At 47.3% G+C, this 19,558-nt stretch overlaps 1 protein-coding gene across 3 annotated transcripts in view; it reads left to right on the top strand.

Annotated features, from left to right (window-relative positions):
- Positions 1 to 19,558, top strand: part of LOC133242326 (zinc finger protein 75D-like) — a 33,888-nt gene that overhangs the window by 3,626 nt on the left and 10,704 nt on the right. For 2 of the 3 annotated variants that reach the window (XM_061408425.1, XM_061408426.1), the window contains exon 2: positions 18,174 to 18,697. In XM_061408425.1, coding sequence (XP_061264409.1) covers positions 18,174 to 18,697 — 524 coding nt within the window. Of the gene's footprint in view, positions 1 to 15,879; positions 16,196 to 18,173; positions 18,698 to 19,558 lie in introns of those variants that run through there. The other variant, XM_061408427.1, reaches the window with a different exon arrangement.

The following is a 19,558-nucleotide window of genomic DNA, read 5'->3' as shown; positions in this document are numbered from 1 at the left end:
GAGGCCCCTCTGCAGCAGCAGGTGGCAGGGACCCATCGCTTCCCTGGCAGCCAGGTTGGTGCCCAGGTTTGAAGAAGATCAACGTTGGGGACCAGAGACCAGCTTCCCTTCCCTCCACCTTAGACTCAAGCTGTCCCATCACAGGGCCCGGGGTGGGGACTCCGAGACTGCTGCAGAGGGAGCGGGGGTGGTGGTCAGAGGCTGTGGGAGGGAGGCCTGCAGAGAAGCACAGCACCCACCTCAGAGGGAGGAAGGTAGGGCCCTCTTCTGCGCACAGAAACAGAAACGTCAGGTCGTGGGGTGGCTGAGACCTGTGCTTAAGCAGAGTCCCACGACAGGACCAAGGCTCTGAGCTACTGGCAGATCTTAAGGCCTGGCCCTGACATTCCCTGAGGGTCCTGTCACCCCACTGGAGGGACTCATTCTCTGCTCCCCATCCTCCCTGTCTGTCTCCTGACTCTGCCCACCCTTAGACCAGGATCCAGCTCAGACCCCACCTCCACACCTGCATTCACCTACCCAGGCAGGGAGGAAGAGCACACAGCCTCCCCAGCCCTTATCTGGGCACCCTCGGCGCCCCCAAGAGATGATTGTCTGCTCTCCCTCCTTAGCTTCAGCCTCTGGTCTCAGCCAGACCTCTCCTGCTGTGTCTTTCCTGCCATCTCCTGCTCTGCTCCTTCACTTCCACCACCCTGAGCTAAGGGCTGACTCAGGATCTGGGCCCAGGCACAGCCTGTGGCTTCTGGTCCAGTGTTCTCGCTGCCTCTGGGTCTCCTTCTTGGCACCCATGATTGTCCTGGGCCTGAGGCTGCTTCTGAGCCTGCACCCTGCACCCCGTCCAGCTCTCAGCTCCCTGCACCCACTTGCCCAGCCCCTCCAGGGAGGCCCATTCCAGCCCTTCTGCTGCCCCCCACACCCAACCAGGCAGGAGGAAGACGCCCAGACAGTGCCTACCCATGAAAGCCAGCACAGTGGGGCTTCCCCTCTGGCCAGAGCACCTCCTGGGGCCTATGACCGACTTTCCCAACCTTCACAAACAGTAGGCCTCCATGGGCCACAGCTACCCACCAAGGCACTGGGTATCCCCCGCAACCCTGTGCACTCAGAGACAATCTCACTCCCCACTGCCCTGCTGACAGTGGCAGAAGCTCCTGATTATCTTGAGGCTGTGTTCCACCGCAGCACTGGGAACCAGGCTGAACCTGGGAGCCTCTGCCTCTTCTGCAGAGCAGTCCCCAAGGCTACCTCAGGCCAGCTTCTCCCTTGCCTGGTCACCAAGCCCTTCTCGAGGCTTCCCTCAGTGGCTGCCATGACAGCCCTCCCTCTCTGTGGCCACCACAGTGTCCATCTGCAGCAACCGCCACTGCTCATCCACCCACAACACCCCTTACCCAGAAATCTGAGGTCTCCTCAGGAATCCCTCCTTCCCCTGCCTCCCACACCCCAATTTATGCCACACATCCCCTGTAGCTCATTAACATTCACCCTGATAATGGGGTCACAGTGGCACCCAGAGGGCCTCAGGGAAGGTGATTCTTCAGAGACCCTCAACCGCTCATTTGGCAAGACATATTTCCTGGACTCCTCTCCATGCCCGACCCCAAAGTAGGCCCTGAGCACTGAACCCATGGACCAGACAGAGGAGCCCACACAGACCATGTGAAAGCATAATAGGTGCAGGGCTCATGGGAGGGTTCAGTCAGGAGGAATGCGACCCCTCGTGTACCCAGGAAGTAATCTGGGGTGTCGTTGCTACGGCCAGCTCCAGGTCCAAGGTTAACTCAGAGCAGCCTGGCCACCCGGAGCAGCAGAGCCATAGGTGACTTTCCCAGTTCCCAGAGACTGGCAGCCAAAGATTGCATTTTTACATGGTGTAGATTAAAAAGAAATGTCAGGACACATGTGGCAGGAATTCCAATGAATGCCCCAGACACAACTGGAAGGTAATTCCATCGATGTTCTCGAGGCAATTGTTCTGGAAAGTCTTATCGAAAGTTGCTTCCAGGTGAATACCACGGCAGATCGGAGCACTTTTTAAAGCATTTTTTATTCAGATGTTGTGCACATCCTTAACCCAGACCCTGTGGAGTGTTCTCCATCCTGCTTTTCCTACCTCTCTCTACAACAGGGTTTTGCACCCAGGAGTACAGAGGGCAAAGCCCCAGCCCAGGAATGAAAGGCCAGTGGGTTCCAGCTCCACAGATCACCAGCTCTGGGCATGTGGGCATGGCACCGTGCCTCGCTGCACCCGTTTCCTGGCCTACAGGCACAGTAGTGCAGGCCCCAGGGAAGCAACTTCTCAGTTCTCTTTGATGTTTTGAGACCAGTAGACTATTTTCTCTATGTTTCTGTTTTCTCATTTTCTATGACTTCATGATGATGGCAAATCTCCATGTACATGCCACCTGCGAAATACTGCAGTTTGACCTTGCCTTGCCGGGCGCCTTTTCTGCAAGGTCAAATTTAACAGAAAGCCAGTCTCTGTCACCCTGGGAATCCCAGTCATAGCTAAAGCAGAGGCTCTACAACCTCATCTTGACACCCATTCCTCCCACTCCCTTTCTGTGCCCCAAGACCTCTCTTCTCATCCCCTTAGCATCTATGTCATTTTTTTTAGAAATGTCTGTTCAGCTTTTCTGCCCATTTTTTTCATTTTCTTATATTGAGTTTCCTGATCTGTTTGTATATTTTGGAAATTAAACCCTTGATAAATTAGGAGTATGGTATTAACGTATACACACTGCTGCTGCTGCTAAGTCGCTTCAGTCGTGTCCGACTCTGTGCGACCCCATAGATGGCAGCCCACCAGGCCCCGCCGTCCCTGGGATTCTCTAGGCAAGAACACTGGAGTGGGTTGCCATTTCCTTCTCCAATGCATGAAAGTGAAAAGTGAAAGTGAAGTCGCTCAGTCGTGTCCGACTCTTTCTGACCCCATGGACTGCACCGTACTAGGCTCCTCCGTCCATGGGATTTTCCAGGCAAGAGTACTGGAGTGGGGTGCCATCGCCTTCTCCCACACACACACTACTATATATAAAATAAACAAGGACTTACTGTAAAGCATAGGGAACGATATTCACTATTTTCTAATAACTCAGAAAAATTTTAAAAAGAATATACATATATAAAACCGAATCACTTTGCTGTGCTCCTAAAACTAACACAATATTGTATATCAGCTGTACTACAATTTAAAAAACAAAGCTGACTGTATATGCATGACTGCTTCTGTCAATGAAGTTCTTGGTCACCCAATACCCACAGGGTTTTCTGATATAGTTCAAGGGATCCACCAGCTCTGGCCAGCCTTGGACTGGAGCATGGAGCCTTCACCAAGTTTTGGCAGAATTTGCTTTCTGTAATGAACAAACCATGAGGACGAGATATACAGGTTTTCAAGTTCTAGGAGGTGCAAGATCTTGAGCAAATAAGAATCTATGAACTGACTATGTGCTTCAGATTTCTATGCACACCACAAGATTTGCAAATACATCTGGGATGCAGGGTACCCCTTAAGTCACCAGGGACTTTTCAGAACACCAGCAGTACTGGAAATTGTCATTACCTCTTATACACCAGGCACGTGGTGCTTGGAGCAGACTTGGGAGGGGAAACTAGCTGGGTTCGAACCCAGACTCTTGACTGGAGTCACTTTGGCCAGGTCCTTCAGACTCTCTGGGCTTCCCTGGTGGCTGAGTGGTAAAGAATCTGCTTGAAACCCGCTTGAGAGGCGGGTTCGATCCCTGGGTCAGGAAAATCCCCTGGAGAAGGGAATGGCTACCCACTCCAGCATTCTTGCCTGGAGAATTTCAAGGACAGAGGAGCCTGGCAGGCTATGGTCCATGGGGGTCATAAAGGGTAAGACAAGACTGAGCGACTGAGCACATTCAGATTCTCTGTCGTTCACTTCATCTGCGAGATGGTGATAATTCCATGGTTCTCTGAGGAACATGTGAACCAGTACACATCAATCACTGAACACTGAGCACCGTGACTGACTCATGGAAGTGGTCTATACACAAGACCCCATCTTTGTTATGATCAGCTCGATTCACAGCTGGTCAGAAGAGCTGCTCAGTCTCAGGACATCAAAAGACAAGCTGCTCTTGCTGAAGCTGGGGAGGGGCTGGTGAGTAGAGTCCTGCCTCTGGCCTCCACACCAGCAGTGAGAGCCCTTGAGCCACTTCTGTAGTGGACGCTTGCCTGCTACTCAAAGTGTGGTCCAGGGACCAGCAGCATCAGTATCACCTGGGAACTTGTCACTCTGAGGCCTCCACCACAGGCCTATTGAATTAGGACTTACACTTTCATAATAACTGGTGATTCCAGTGCACATTAGAGTTTGAAAATCACTACTCCCTGATATCTTGAGAGTCGAGAGGTTGACATAAGTAAACTGTAGTTTAAATGAACTAAAAAAGGACTTACAGTGATGTACCCAAAACCACAAAACTAATGGGTGGCAGAGCCAAGATTAGCATCCAGGTTTCCTGACTTTCAGCTCAGGCTTTTCTGCACGATTCTGATCAGTTGCAGCCTGTGGCAGATTCCCCTCTGGTCCCAGGGGACAAGTTCATGTCTTGTTTCTGCAACCAAGCCCCTGTCATATGTCCTTGCATCTAAATCCATGACTTGTGAGACTTCCTTGGTTATCCAGCAGTTAAGATTTCACCTTCCAGTGCTCCCTTGATGGTTCAGTGGTTGAGAATTATCCTGCCAGTTCACTGCACAAGGCTTCCATCTCTGGTCCAGGAAGATCCCACTTGCCACAGAGCAACGAAGCCAGGTAGCCACAACCGTTGAAGCCTTCTGGCCCTAGAGCCTGTGCTTCGAAACAAGAGAAGCCACGGCAATGAAAAGCCCACGTACTGAAACCAAGAGTAGCCCTGGCTCGCTGTAGCCAGAGAAAAGACCCAGCACAGCCAAAATAAATAACTTAGGAACCGCAATGGCACCCCACACCAGTACTCTTGCCTGGAAAATCCCATGGACGGAGGAGCCTGGTAGGCTGCAGTCCATGGGGTCGCTAAGAGTCGGACACGACTGAGCGACTTCACTTTCACTTTTCACTGTCATGCATTGGAGGAGGAAATGGCACCCACTCCAGTGTTCTTGCCTAGAGAATCCCAGGGGCGGCTGGGCCTGGTGGGCTGCCATCTATGGGGTCGCACAGAGTCGGACACGACTGAAGCGACTTAGCAGCAACAGCAGCAGCAGCAGCAGCAGCAGGAACCGAGTACATTCTTCCGATTTCTGAATGGAGCATCGCCACCTGCTGGTTGATCCCTTGAACTACATCAGAAAGCCCTAAAGGTGTTGTGTTGCCAAGGCCTTCAGCGACAGGGACAGTCATCCGTGCACAGCCAGTTTTCATAAGGGCAAGATAAGAAAGAGAAGAGAGGCCTTGAGACACACGAAGGGAGTGGGAGGAATATATGTCAACGTGAGTGTGCAGAGCCTCCTATAACTCGAAAACCCAGTGGAGTTGCGCCATCTACTGGTGGATTCTTTGAATTATATCAGAAAACCAGGGGGTGTTGTGTTGGCAATTCACATCACATCAATCAGTGGACACTGAGCACAGTGGGTGACACGCAGAAGTGGTCTATCCATGAGCACCCACCCATCTTCGTTAGTGATCAGCTTGATTCTGAGCTGGTCAGAAGAGCTGCTTAGTCTCAGGACGTCAAAACGCAGCACCACGTCAGGGTCAAGGGCATAAACTCTATTTAGACACAGCAGCTCTACCACTTAACCAGGGCAGGCCACTCGGCCTTTCTGAGCCGCAGCTTCGTGACTGGTCAAATTGGTGTGGGTAGCACCCACCTGGCGACAGTCGTGGGTCCAGTGCGGCCGCGAGCACGGGTAAGGGCCTGGCTCATCCTGGGACGGGTTCGGTGGACGGCAACTTCTGTGTCAACCCGGCTGCGGGGGCGCCCCCACTGCACACCATCCGGAAACAACTCACTCCTTCCGCCTCATCTGTAGCTCCTTCACCCAGTTCTCATCTGCTTGCCCTCAGCTGCACAGAGTGGGTAGCCGAGATCCAAAGGAAGAAAAAAGAACACAGGAAATGGAAGGGATTCTATTCATCAACCTTCCCTGGATTTGGGAAAGACAAAGCCACCCTGCGACTTTCAGGGTGTACTACAGCTGAAACCCCCTCACAGCCTCCCCCTGCTGTCTCTTTGGTCTACCTGAACCTTTGGTCTCCCGCAGCCACAGGAGCAAGCCAGTTGGTACTACTGCCTCTCCTCCTGGCTTCGGGGAGTGGGGCCGCTGGGAGGGCAGCTGAAGGCTGAGAGCTCCACTAGATTCCTGCCCTCCCTCGGTTCTGCCCTCTGCCTCCACCAATCCCTATCTATGCTTTTCCATCACCTGTGTGCTCCATGGAGCATACGGATTTGCTCAGCCTTTTATGCCACAGAGGACTTAAATCTGCAAAGTCAGCCACATTGTTTTCCTCTGGAAGATTTATGGAACTGTAGACTATTATTTTTCACCTGTGGCTTCTGAGGTCCCCAGTTAAAATACATCTGTTCTGGTATCACTTTCCCTCAAGAATACTTTCTGCTTTCTAATTCGTGTTGGTATTTTACCCTGACCATTATAGTTCCCACTGTAGTTCTGATTGGCATTCTAGCTTGTAGATCAGTCTCTGGTGAGTATATCTTAATTTTTGACTCTTGCAAAAATGAGTTCATTACCCTGCAATATCAAGAACCAACCCTTAGTGGTAACCAAGTAGATTCTCATCAGAGATCTAGCTGCTTTTGGCACACACAACTGTTCATAGTCAAACTGTTCCAAGTTGAATTTGTCTTTTCTAAAAACCCAAAATACCCTTCTTTTCTTTTTCAGTTCCCTATCTTGTGTGGTGTCAGCACCATCCACTCCAAAATCAGGAGTCGTCTCTTTACTGGCTGTGTCCTTCTCCCTCATGCATCCAGTTAGTAAGACTCCACTTCCTGTTGTTTCTTGAATCCATCCCCCATCAGCCTTGATTTGGTTTAGATACAACTTATGTTGCTGTTGACTCTCTACAAGTTTCCTGTCACTGTCTACCCATTCCCAGGTTTTCAGCCCCACCCCAACCAATGCCAAGTTCACCCTCCTTCTCCTAGATAATGTGGTTCATAAATATAGCCCTTCCATTCTTCTCTCAATATCTTTCAACAAATCCCAAAGTTTAGGATGAAACTACATCTCCAGAGCACCTCTGACCCCGTCTCACTGAGGCACATTGTGCACTGTGAGGTTTGTTTTCTTGCTCTCCAGAGACTAATGAGCTAAAAGAGCACTTCATGTGCACCAGGGCCTGCATTTGTAGCTTCTCGCCAAACAGATTGCATTTCACAAACTTCATGACAATGATCAAAACACATGGAAGTTGAAAAATAATACAGAGATACTGCATGTTCTCATCATCTATGAGCAATAAGTATCAACCCATACGCAATCAGAATCGATCTCTGCCCCCTTCTCTTTCCTGCTGCTGCTGCTAAGTCACTTCAGTCCTGTCCGACTCTGTGTGACCCCACAGACAGCAGCCCACCAGGCTCCCCGTCCCTGGGATTCTCCAGGCAAGAACACTGGAGTGGGTTGCCATTTCCTTCTCCAATGCAGGAAAGTGAAAAGTGAAAGTGAAGTCGCTCAGTTGTGCCTGACCCTCAGCAACCCCATGGACTGCAGCCTACCAGGCTCCTCCGCCCATGGGATTTTCCAGGCAAGAACACTGGAGCGGGGTGCGTTTGCCTTCTCCGTCTCTTTCCTACCACCATGCAATTAATTCAAAATCAACCCTATATGAGTACGTACAGGAAATTGCTTTCAAAGGTGAACTGGAAGGCCTTATGAATAACACTAAATAAGCAATTTTTGGATCTGTTGTATTCCTCCATTTTATTGGCTTGTGAGGTAATTCAGACATCCCCGATGCAGGAATAATGTTTTCAGTTTCTAGGTCCATGAACAATACACAGCCTTATAGGAAAAGAAACTTTTGCAGGTGACTCCAGCCGATGCAAGTGAGTGTACTAGGCCATGTGGTGTGGTGCGTGATGGTGCTGTAGGGCATATCAGGTGGCTGTAAGAAGCCTATGTCAAGCCAATAGATGAGAGTCTTCCTGGCACATACTAGAGGAACTGCATGCTCTCTTCATCTTTTCATTGCCTCCCTGATACTAGATGACTAAATGCCCCACTGTGAGATACCAAGTCTCTCAAGCTGTCCTGCATAACTGGTGATTTCTGAGGCTTAACAATTCATTAAGGAAAGAAAGAGAGTAGGTGAATAAATAGATCCCTATGAGAAATTATCCTTTGGGCCACAACACAAAGGCCACACATACATATTTGAGGACTATAAGAATGTTTAAGGAAATCTCCTGACCCTGCTAAGGTAAGGCAGAATTAGAGTGATTGGTATGCTCCTATGCATGGTCACAGAAGAAGTCGGGAGGTTCTGACACCAAAATCAAAGGAACAAAAGCAAAACATAAGCAAGCAGGGCTATATTAAACTGAAAGACCTCTGCCCAGCAAAGGAAACCATCAATGAAATGAAAAGGCAACTATTAAATGGGTCAAAATACTTGCATGTCATCTATCTGATAAGGGGCTAATATTTAAAAAATATATATATATGGGAACTTCCCTGGTGGCTCAGATGGTAAAGAATCTGCCTGCAACTCAGGAGACCCAGATTTGACCCCTGGGTAGGGAAGATCACCTGAAGGAAGAAATAGAATATGTAAAAACCTCATACAACTCAAGAGCAGAAAAGTGAATAGTGCCATTAAAACTGGGCAGAGGATCCGAATAGAAATTTTCCCAAAGACATACAGATGACCAGTGTTACTCGCTCACTTGTGTCTGACTCTTTGCAGACTCCATGGACTGTAGCTGGCCAGGCTTCTCTGTCCATGGACTTCTCCAGGCAAGAATACTGGAGTGGGTTGCTATTCCCTTCTCCAGCGGATCTTCCCATCCTAAGGATCAAACCCAGGTCTCTCACATTGCAGGCAGATTCTTTACTTCTGAGCCACCAGGGAAGCCCAGATGGCCAACAGGTACATTAAAAGATGCTCTCACCACTATTATTCAACATAGTTTTGGAAGTCCTAGCTACAGCAATCAGAGAAGAAAAAGAAATAAAAGGAATCCAGACTGGAAAAGAAGAAGTAAAGCTCTCACTGTGTGCAGATGACATAATACTATACATAGAAAACCCTAAAGATACTATCAGAAAATTACTAGAGATAATCCGTGAATTTAGCAATGTTGCAGGATACAAAATCAATACACAGAAATCACTTGCATCCCTATACACTAACAATGAAAAAGCAGGAAAAGAAATTAAGGAATCAATCCTATTGACCATTACAACAAAAAGAATAAAATATATAGGAATAAACCTACCCAAGGAGACAAAAGAACTGTATCCTGTATACAGAAAATTACAAGACACTGATGAAAGATTAAAAAAACAGGTAGAGAGATATTCCATGTTCCTGGGTAGAAAGAATCAATATTGTGAAAATGACTATACTACCAGATGCAATATACAGATTCAATGTGATCCCTATCGAATTACCAATGGCATTTTTCACAGAACTAGAACAAAAATTTCACAATTCATTTGGAAACACAAAAGACCCCGAGTAGCCAAAGCAGTCTTGAGAAAGAAGAATGGAGCTGGAGGAATCACCCTTCCTGACTTCAGATAATACTACAAAGCTACAGTCATCAAGACAGCATGGTACTGGCACAAAAACAGAAATATAGACCAATGGAAAAAGATCCAGAAATAAATTTATGCATCTATCCATACCTTATTTTTGACAAAGCAGGTAAGAATATACAATGGGGCAAAGATAGCCTCTTCAATAAGTGGTGCTGGGAAAACTAGACAGCTACATGTACAGAATGAAATTAGAACACTTCCTAACACCACACACAAAGATAAACTCAAAAAGGATTAAAGACATACATGTAAGACCAGAAACTATAAAAGTCTTAGAGGAAAACACAGGCAGAACACTTGATGACATAAATCAAAGCAAGATCCTCTATGATCCACCACCTAGAGTAATAGAAATAAAAACAAGAGTAAACAAATGGGACCTAATTAAACTTAAAAGCTTTGGCACAGCAAAGGAAACTATAAACAAGGTGAAAAGACACCCTCAGAATGGGAGAAAATAATAGCAAATGAAACAACTGACAGAGGATTAATTTGCAAAATATATAAGCAGCTCATACAACTCAATACCAGAAAAACAAACAACACAATCAAAAAGTGGGGAAAAGACCTAAACAGACATTTCTCCAAAGACATACAGATGGCTAACAAGTACATGAGAAGATGCTCAACATCACTTAGTATTAGAGAAATGCAAGTCAAAACTACAATGAGATATCACCTCACACCAGTCAGAATGGCCCTCATCAAAAAGTCTACAAACAATAAACGTGGAGAAAAAGGAACCCTCCTGTGCTGTTGGTGGGAATGTAAATTGATACAGCCACTATGGAAGATGGTATGGAGATTACTTAAAAAACCAGGAATAAAACCACCGTATGACCAAGCAATCCCACTCAGAGGCATATACCCTGAGGAAACCAAAATTGAAAAAGACACATGTACTCCACTGTTCATTGCAGCACTATTTACAATAGCTAGAACATGGAAGCAACCTAGATGTCCATTGACAGATGAATGGATAAAGAAGTTGTGGTACATATACACAATGGAATATTATTCAGCCATAAAAAGGAATGCATTTGAGTCCCTTCTAATGAGGTGGATGAAACTAGAGCCTATCAGAGTGAAGTAAGTAGAAAGAGAAAAATAAACGTCGTACACTAATGGATATATCAAGAAGGTCAAGGTCAAGAAGCAACAGTTAGAACTGTACATGGAACAATAGACTGGATCCAAAGCAGGAAAGGAGCATGTCAAGGCTGTATATTGTCACCCTGCTTATTTAACTTCTATGCAGAGCACATCATGAGAAATGCCAGGCTGGATGAAGCACAAGCTGGAGTCAAGATTGCCGGGAGAAATCTCAATAACCTCAGATATGCAGATGACACCACCTTTATGGCGGAGAGCGAGGAAGAACTAAAGAGCCTCTTGGTAAAAGTGAAAGAGGAGAAAGAAAAAGCTGGCTTAAAACTCAACATTCAGGAAACTAAGCTCATGGCATCTGGTCCCATCACTTCGTGGCAAATAGATGGGGAAACAATGGACACAGTGACAGTATTTATTTTCTTGGGCTCGAAAATCACTGCAGATGGTGATTGCAGCCATGAAGTTAAAAGACGCTTGCTCCATGGAAGAAAAGCTATGACCAACCTAGACAGCATGTTAAAAATCAGAGACATTACTTTCCCAACAAAGGTCCATCTAGTCAAAGCTATGGTTTTTCCAGTAGTCATGTATGGATGTGAGAGTAGGACTATAAAGAAAGCTGAGTGCTGAAGAATTGATGCTTTTGAACTGTGGTGTTGGAGGAGACTCTTCAGAGTCTCTTGGACTGGAAGGAGTTCTAACCAGTTAATCCTAAAGGAAGTCAGTCATGAATATTCACTGACTGATGCTGATGCTGAAACTCCAATACTTTGGCCACCCAATGCAAAGAACTGACTCACTGGAAAATACCCTGATGCTGGGAAAGATTGAAGGCGGGAGGAGAAGGGGATGACAGAGGATGAGATGGTTGGATGGCATCACCAACTCAATGGACATGAATTTGAGTAAACTCCGGGAGTTGGTGATGGACAGGGAAGCCTGGCATGCTGCAGTCTATGGGATGGGAAACAGTCGGACACGACTGAGTGATTGAAGTGAATGCATATACCTGAAATCTAGAATGATGGTAACAAAGAATTTATTTGCAGGACAGCAGTGGAGAAACAGACATAGAGAACAGACTAATGGACACAGGCAGAGGGGAGAAGAGGGTGAAATGTATGGAGAGAGTAACATGGAAACTTAAATTACCATATGTAAAATAGATAGGCAATGGGAATTTGCTGTATGTTTCAGGGAAATCAAACAGGGTCTCTGTTTGAGACCCACAACCTAGAGTAGAGGGATGGGATGGGGAGGGAGATAGGAGGGAGGTTCAAGAAGTAGGGGACATATATATACCTATGGCTGATTCATTTTGAGGTTTGACAGAAAACAACAAAATTCTGGAAAGCAATTATCTTTTAATTAAAAAATAAATAGAAAAAAAAGATGCACTATGCTCTTAACCATCAGGGAAATGCAAATCAAAATGATAATGTGATATCACGTCACACTTGTTAGAATGGCCATTATGAAAAAGATGAGCTATAACAAGTATTGACAAAAATGTGAAGAAATATGAATCTTCCTACACCACTGGCGGAAATGTAATTCCGCCACTATGGAAAACAATATGGATGTTCCTCAGAAACAAACAAACAAAAAAATAGAGCTACCATATGATCCAGCAATTCCACTCCTGGGTACGTATCACAAAAGGAAAAGAAAAATGCTAGCTTGAAAAGATACATGCAAGCCCTTTCCCAAGTGTTTTGGAGGAGACAAACCCAGCTGGCAGAAGCATTTGTAAAATGCTTATGTTTTTCAGTAAGATATGTATGTTGAAAAAGCTCCCACTTGTAGATGTTATTATTTGTGATGACTACAAGCATGATTGATGAAGATATGGCTCTGGGTGTGCATCACACCAGGTACCGAGTGGGACTCTGGGCTCTGTAATCTGGGCATTGATGAGAGGTGGTGGGTGGCAGGGGGAGGGGTCTCCAGGCCGGAACTGAAGTTCTCCCCTGGTTAAGGTAAGAAAGGTGGTAGGTAATCTGACACCTTCCTATGTGAAGTGATCCTTTTGCCTACCACATGAGAGCCACAATACATGTTCAGATATTGTGGGGGTGTTGGGCAGTTCCTGGTAGAGTGAGGCAAAGTTAGGGTGACCAGCACGGTTCTGCAGAACATCAGTGCAGAAGTCACAGGGAACAAAACTGGAACCAGTGAGCATTCAGTTCTGTCTGGGTAAGATGGTAATTGATGTGAATGGTAAGTCTCATAAGGATGTACCCTCTCCCCACTGCAGCCACTGTAATAGCCCCCATACAGATCTTATGATGTCACCAAACTGATGTTGCTCCTACTTGGAATGTTTCCCTTGACGCCGGAGCAAAGAGGAGGCCCATATAATTGCTCTTAGGCACTAAAAAGGCATTCCAACAGGGGTCTTCACCTAGTTCCCAATTGAGCCCCCCTTCTGGTAAGCTTTCACTAGTGGTAAAGAACCCGTCTGCCAATGCAGGAGATGTAAGAGACACGGGTTCCATCCCTGGGTCAAGAAGATCCCCTGGAAGAGGACATGGTAACCCACTCCAGTATTCTTCCATCCACCTATAAAGTTGTTTGCTGCTCAGGATTGCATCTTGATTCCTGATTCCTTGGGTGACTCAAAGTTGAAGTGTTTAGAGGAAATAAAATCCTTTTTACACAGATTTTACAAAGTTTCTCTTTTTCACTTAGTGTTTCAAACATATTAGCCAAAACATAAGTATGAAAGGGATCTGGGCGTTATGGATTTAAATTATAAGTAAACTATAAACTTTAATTATGCAGAGGTTTATAACGGAAAACCGTTTTAAATGGGTTTAAATTATGCAGAGTTTTATAACGGAAAAACGTTTTAAAACGGATCAATGTATGCTTAAACCACTGATCATATTAATAATATGTAATGAAATTTAAGTGAATTACAACCTGTCTTCCTGGAGTCTCTAGTCATTTAAACTTTTTTTTTCTTTTCTTTGAAGCATATAAGCCGTAGTAGGTTATAAGGAGAACTGAAGAGATCATTATCCTTATTTCCATATTCATTCTAAATGGCTAACTGTATAATCTAATTTCTATTGAAGACAATTATAAGGAATAACTTCGAGCAGATTAATATTAAATTTCACATGGTTTACAAATCTCACTATTTAAAAAAGAGGAAAAAGAAAATGCCTTTATCTGACCATCCTCACTGGTGAGTGACCCAGCTGAAAGGTAAGCCTGGAATTATCCAGAAGCAACAATGCTCTGACTTTTCTTCCATTGTCATAAAACATTCGGTTGAAAATGCCTGACCTCAGGAACACAGCTTTGAAAGAATCATTCTGAAAACGACTCCTTGGTGAAGCAAACATGTTTACTGGTTTTACAATCACAGATAATGCACGGTGTCCTCTCACACTTTAGGGCAGCTTTGCTCTGCAAATAAGGATTAACCTTATCTTCTGAGTGTAATCTTAGTTTGCATGTGAAAAGGCGGACAGGCACTCTTGTTTATTTTCCTCCTTGGCATGTAGATCTCTGGTATCCTTGCCAGAGGAGTTTCTCACACTGATTTTTCACACTGACGTCAGTTTCATCTCCACTGTACAACTGAGCTACACATACTTTCTCCTTCTCGATTCTTATAGATAACTTTTGTCCAAATGGCTCTGCTGCTGATAAGTCGCTTGAGTCGTGTCCGACTCTGTGTGACCCCATAGACGGCAGCCCAACAGGTTCCCCCGTCCCTGGGATTCTCCAGGCAAGAATACTGGAGTGGGTTGCCAATTCCTTCTCCAATACATGAAAGTGAAAAGTGAAAGTGAAGTCGCTCAGTCTTCTCCGACTCTTAGCAACCCCATGGACTGCAGGCTACCAGGCTCCTCCATCCACGGGATTGTCCAGGAAAGAGTACTGGAGTGGGGTGCCATTGCCTTCTCCGCCAAATTGCTCAATACTAGGTAAACAATGAAAATTTGGAGACACTGACAACCTGAGATACCCGGGTTCTTAGAAAGATGTCTTCTCCAAAGAACTATGCTAAGCACTACAGGACATGTAAGATGAAACAAGAGTCCTGTCCTTCAGGGACGCATAATACAGTAGCAAAACCATGGGGTATGGCAACAGGAGACCTACAATTGGTCTAATTTCTGCCGCCTGTAATCCAACGTGACTCTGCGGACGCCGCGTCCTGTATCTGAATTTCTTTATACGTCAAAGAGAAATGTAAACGGAAGGGACACCACGAGGTTCAAACCTAGCTAACAAGAATAACGGAGAAGGCCGTGGCACCCCACTCGAGTACTCTTGCCTGGAAAATCCCATGGACGGAGGAGCCTGGAAGGCTGCAGTCCGTGGGGTCGCTGAGGGTCGGACACGACTGAGCGACTTAACTTTCACTTTTCACTTGCATGCACTGGACAAGAAAATGGCAACCCACTCCAGTGTTCTTGCCTGGAGACTCCCAGGGACCGGGGGAGCCTGGTGGGCTGCCGTCCATGGGGTCGCACAGAGTCGGACACGACTCAAGCGACTTGGCGGCGGCGGCCACAGCAGCAGCAGCAGCAGCATCAAGAATAAACAATAATAGTTGGGAAGCACGTGCCTGCAAACCAGAGAAGGATTTTAAAAATATCAGAGACTGCTGCTCCTGATCCAGCGAGGGGTCTGGCCAGGAGGACCAAAAGCCTCTTAACTCGAGTCCCCGGGACAATCCTAGTGATGACTTTCGGAGATAGGGGTCCTAGCCAGGCGAACTTCCTGGGAGAAAAGACCCCCGGCTGTTGGAACGCGATTCGGCAGTAATCTGGACGCAAGACACGCGGCAAGTCGGGGGGTCCGAGATCGCGGACGCTCGCAGGAGACAACCTCCTTCGCGGCGCCGCCAGGACTCCCGTGAGCCCGAGACTCGGTGACCTGAACTGTCCTTTTTTTCTGCATCCGGGGCTGACCGTAGGATGGGCCGGACCTGCGGGACGCTTCCTGACACTCATGTGAGCGCCTACGCAGGTTTGGGGGGGGAGGGGAGGGAGGGGTTGAGGGGTTGGGGGGGTGATGGGCGTGGCTATCACGCAGCCACCGGAAGCCGTCCTTTCGTTTCCGGTGGGCGCCCGGCCCACAGCACGAGACCCCAGAATGGCGAGCCGGGGTACGGTCTCGAGGCGCTAGAGGGGTCACGCCGGAGACTGAACTCGCAAGGTCCGCGCGCGCCCGGGGCCTCGCGCCTTCCCGGCACCGCCCCCGGGGGAGCGGGAACCCGCACCTGCCTGCCTCCCCGCGACGGCGTGAGGTGTGGTGACTTGATAGCCGAGCCCAGGAAGAGGGAATTGGCGTCCACGGAAGCCAGAGCTGGGTGGAGGTAATCGAGAAGCTGATTTTCCTTGGGGGTTTGGTCAGGAGAGCGCCGAGAAATCACGAGCCGTACCCTTAGAGATACCTCACGAGCCGGCGGGGGTGGGGGGAAGGGCGGAAGTTAGCCGGGGCGGGCGGCCTTCTCGATGTCGCTGTGGCTTCTTTGCCGGGCGGCGGGTGGGTCTGAGACCCGGCGATACCTGTTCTCGAGGAGGCCGGTACTCAGGCCGGCACCTACAGTCATATCTAACCTCCGGAAGCAAACTTCTGGACACCGTGTGGAAACAAACCCCAGGGTTGCTGCTGAAGTAGCCTCGGAGGCCGCTGGTGTGTTGAGAGCTTTTGGTACTTTGGACCCAGAAGGTGGAGGTGGGCCATAGGGCGGAAAGGCCTACCAGGGCACCCAGCGAAACTTGCCCGTTTCTGCTGGCTTATGCGCATATTACTGGTGAATTTGAAAGTCGCGCAGTTGTGTCCAACTCTTTTGCGCATACAGTCCATGGAATTCTCCAGGCCAGAACACTGGAGTGGGTAGCGTTTCCCATCTCCAGGGGATCTTCCCAACCCAGGGGTCGAACCTAGGTCTCCCACATTGTGGGCGGGTTCTTTACCACCTGAGCCACAAGGGGGAAGTCCCAAGAATACTGGAGTGGGTGGCCTGTCCCTTCTCCAGCAGATCTTCCCGGCCTAGGAATCGAACTGGGGTCTCCTGCATTGCAGGCGGAACTGAGCTAGCAGGGAAGCTCCGAGAAAGAGGTCATTTCAGCCTCCAAGACATTAGTTTCTGCTGACAGAGAAATGCAGGAAGTGTCCCTGCACCTCTGGAGCCATTCCTTTGAACACCTGTGGCTTCCTTGAAAGAGCTTTGTTGTTGTTTCTCTTGGGTCACCTCTGAGAAAATCAGACTCTCAAGGCCATCGTCAGCCTTGCTTAAAAATCTCTATGACCCTGAGGAAATGTCAAGTAAAGACAAGGGTTACCTTTTCTAGGACCTTTCTTGTTTCCGAACAACCTTTATCGTCCCTGTTTCTCCGTGTGTGTGTGTGTGTGTGTGTGTGTGTGTGTGTGTGTGTGTTTTAAGAGTGTGACGTTTGGATATCTTGGAAACAAAGCCAGCTGTCAGTTTTTCTAGTAAAGTGAGCAGAAATTTTCATACACAGGTAGAAAGGGGCTGCTGCTGCTGCTGCTGCTGCTGCTAAGTCGCTTCAATCGTGTCCGACTCTGTGGGACCCCATGGACGGCAGCCCACCAGGCTCCCCCCTCCCTGGGATTCTCCAGGCAAGAGTACTGGAGTGAGGTGCCATTGTGTTCTGTGAACAAGGGGCACAGTGACATTCATATGTGTTCCCAGGAGGTGCCAAAGAAGCAGTGTTAATGCCATCTAATAGCTTAGAGGGGGAAACTTGCTGAAAGGAATAAGGTTACTTTTTCTCTATTTTTTTCTGATCTGGGTGTCTCAGTTTCACTTCAAGTATTAATATGATGGAAAAAAGAATCTAGATGTTCTATGAAGCAAAGGAATCATTCTGCATAAGAAGGTGAAGGGACAGAGCAGTTGTCCCTCATGTCACTGAGGATAAGAAACTGGAATGATCTCTTAAAATGTAGAGAAAGTCAAATACCCCCGTTTTTAAAGGTGGGGCAGGAAGTGCACAGATTAAGTATTGGATAACCTCAAAGCTTCTTTTAGCAAATATGTGTAAGTTTTTTATTCCTCAACCTTAAAGAAAAAGTGATGAACTAGCATTTGTCTTTCCAGAGTTGTATATTTGTTTCAAAGTTGGGTAACAGAGGAAAGGTTGAAAACATGTCCTGAGTCTTGAGCCTTCACGAGTGGCAGTTAATTTTAAAGAGGAGGCAGAACGGTTACTTTCTGTTCCTCCTTTTCTGATAACTTTCTGTTCTTCTTCTCTGATAAGTAAGTAAATGTGCGTCATGTGGCTTTCTTCTTGACGTGTACTTTTTTTTCCCCTCCCCTCTCTCAGTGCCCTTGGGGAGAAGATCCACTCATTGGTTTTGTACCAAAGCTGACAAGGCCTCAGTTATCAGGTGGCCCAGGAGGATGTCACAAATAGAAGAAAAGCTGTTCCCAGAGCAAATAATGATGAGCCCTGTGAAGGCGCCTGCATGCTTGTACCCACATGTGGAGGTTTTACAGGGGACTAAGAGGTCTGTGAAAGAGAGTTCCAATAAGAGTAAGAAATCCAGCCCACAGATGGGCAGTCTTCATCCTGAGAGTGCTCGCCAGCACTTCCGGAGATTCTGTTACCATGACACACCTGGACCGTATGAGGCTGTCAGCCAACTGCAGGAATTATGCGCTCAGTGGCTGAGGCCAGAGATCTACTCAAAAGAGCAAATCTTGGAATTGCTGGTGCTGGAGCAGTTCCTGGACGTTCTGCCCAGTCATATCCAGAATTGGGTGCAGAAGTATCATCCACAGAACGTCAAAGAGGCTGTGGCCCTGGTTGACCGCTTTCAGAGAGAATCTGGTGGAATAAGCAATGAGGTGAGCAGAAAGATTCCTTACATGTACACTGTGAAAGAGGGTGAAAGTGGGGTCAATAATTGGAGAATGAGATGGATTAAGTCACTCTTCTGTTGTTCCTTTAGAATAACTAAGTGCAATCTGAAATCACAGGCTTGCAGTGACAGCTTCCAGGTTGGGGAGTTCCTGAGAGTCTTTTCCTGGCCTTAGAAAAAGAAATGCATTTTGCCCTCTTTAGGGCCAGGGTGAATTGAAGGTGGTGGGCCTGGCCTAGCATGGCCAAGGAGATAGGACCTAGCAGCCAAGAAATAAAAGGCAAGAAAATGCTAGGAAGGGAGAAAAAAACCTCCAAATGCAGGGTTTTAAAGGTCAAAGGCAGGAGAGGGTAGCAGCCAAAGTATAAATCAAACCTTTCTGGGGAGACTGCAAAGAAAGAGAGGAAATGGAAAGAGAAAAGGGAAACAAGGATCAGAAAGAAGAAAAAAGCTAACAGTAAAATGGAGAAAATCTGAATGCTGAGGGGTGGTGCTCTCTGGGCTGGGAACACACATCGCAGGGCCAGGAGAAAAGCGTCTCCGTGGCCTGCCTTCATTGCTTTGCCTTGGCCTTGCTGGTGAGTGGGTAACCAGGTCTGCCCTGGGGCGATGGCAGCCTACTTCTCCTTGAGAGCCCCGCCTTGAGGAGCACAAGTGTCTTATACACCTGAAGTATATGGCAGAAAGTTGAATCCAGCTCTTTCCCCATTTTTTCCTCCGCTGCATCCCCTTTCTCCATGAAATTGTTCCCTGGACGTGGGAGGATTGGAAAATCCACCTGACAGAAAACCCTCTTTTATTCATTTTCTTATTCTTTAGAGGAAACTAGAAAATCAAAGTCCACTAA

This window comes from Bos javanicus, chromosome X, assembly GCF_032452875.1.
Source record: "Bos javanicus breed banteng chromosome X, ARS-OSU_banteng_1.0, whole genome shotgun sequence".
Classification (NCBI taxonomy): Eukaryota; Metazoa; Chordata; class Mammalia; order Artiodactyla; family Bovidae; genus Bos; species Bos javanicus.
The sequence above is the reverse complement of the archived record's forward strand: the minus strand, read 5'-3'. Positions and strand labels throughout refer to the sequence as shown.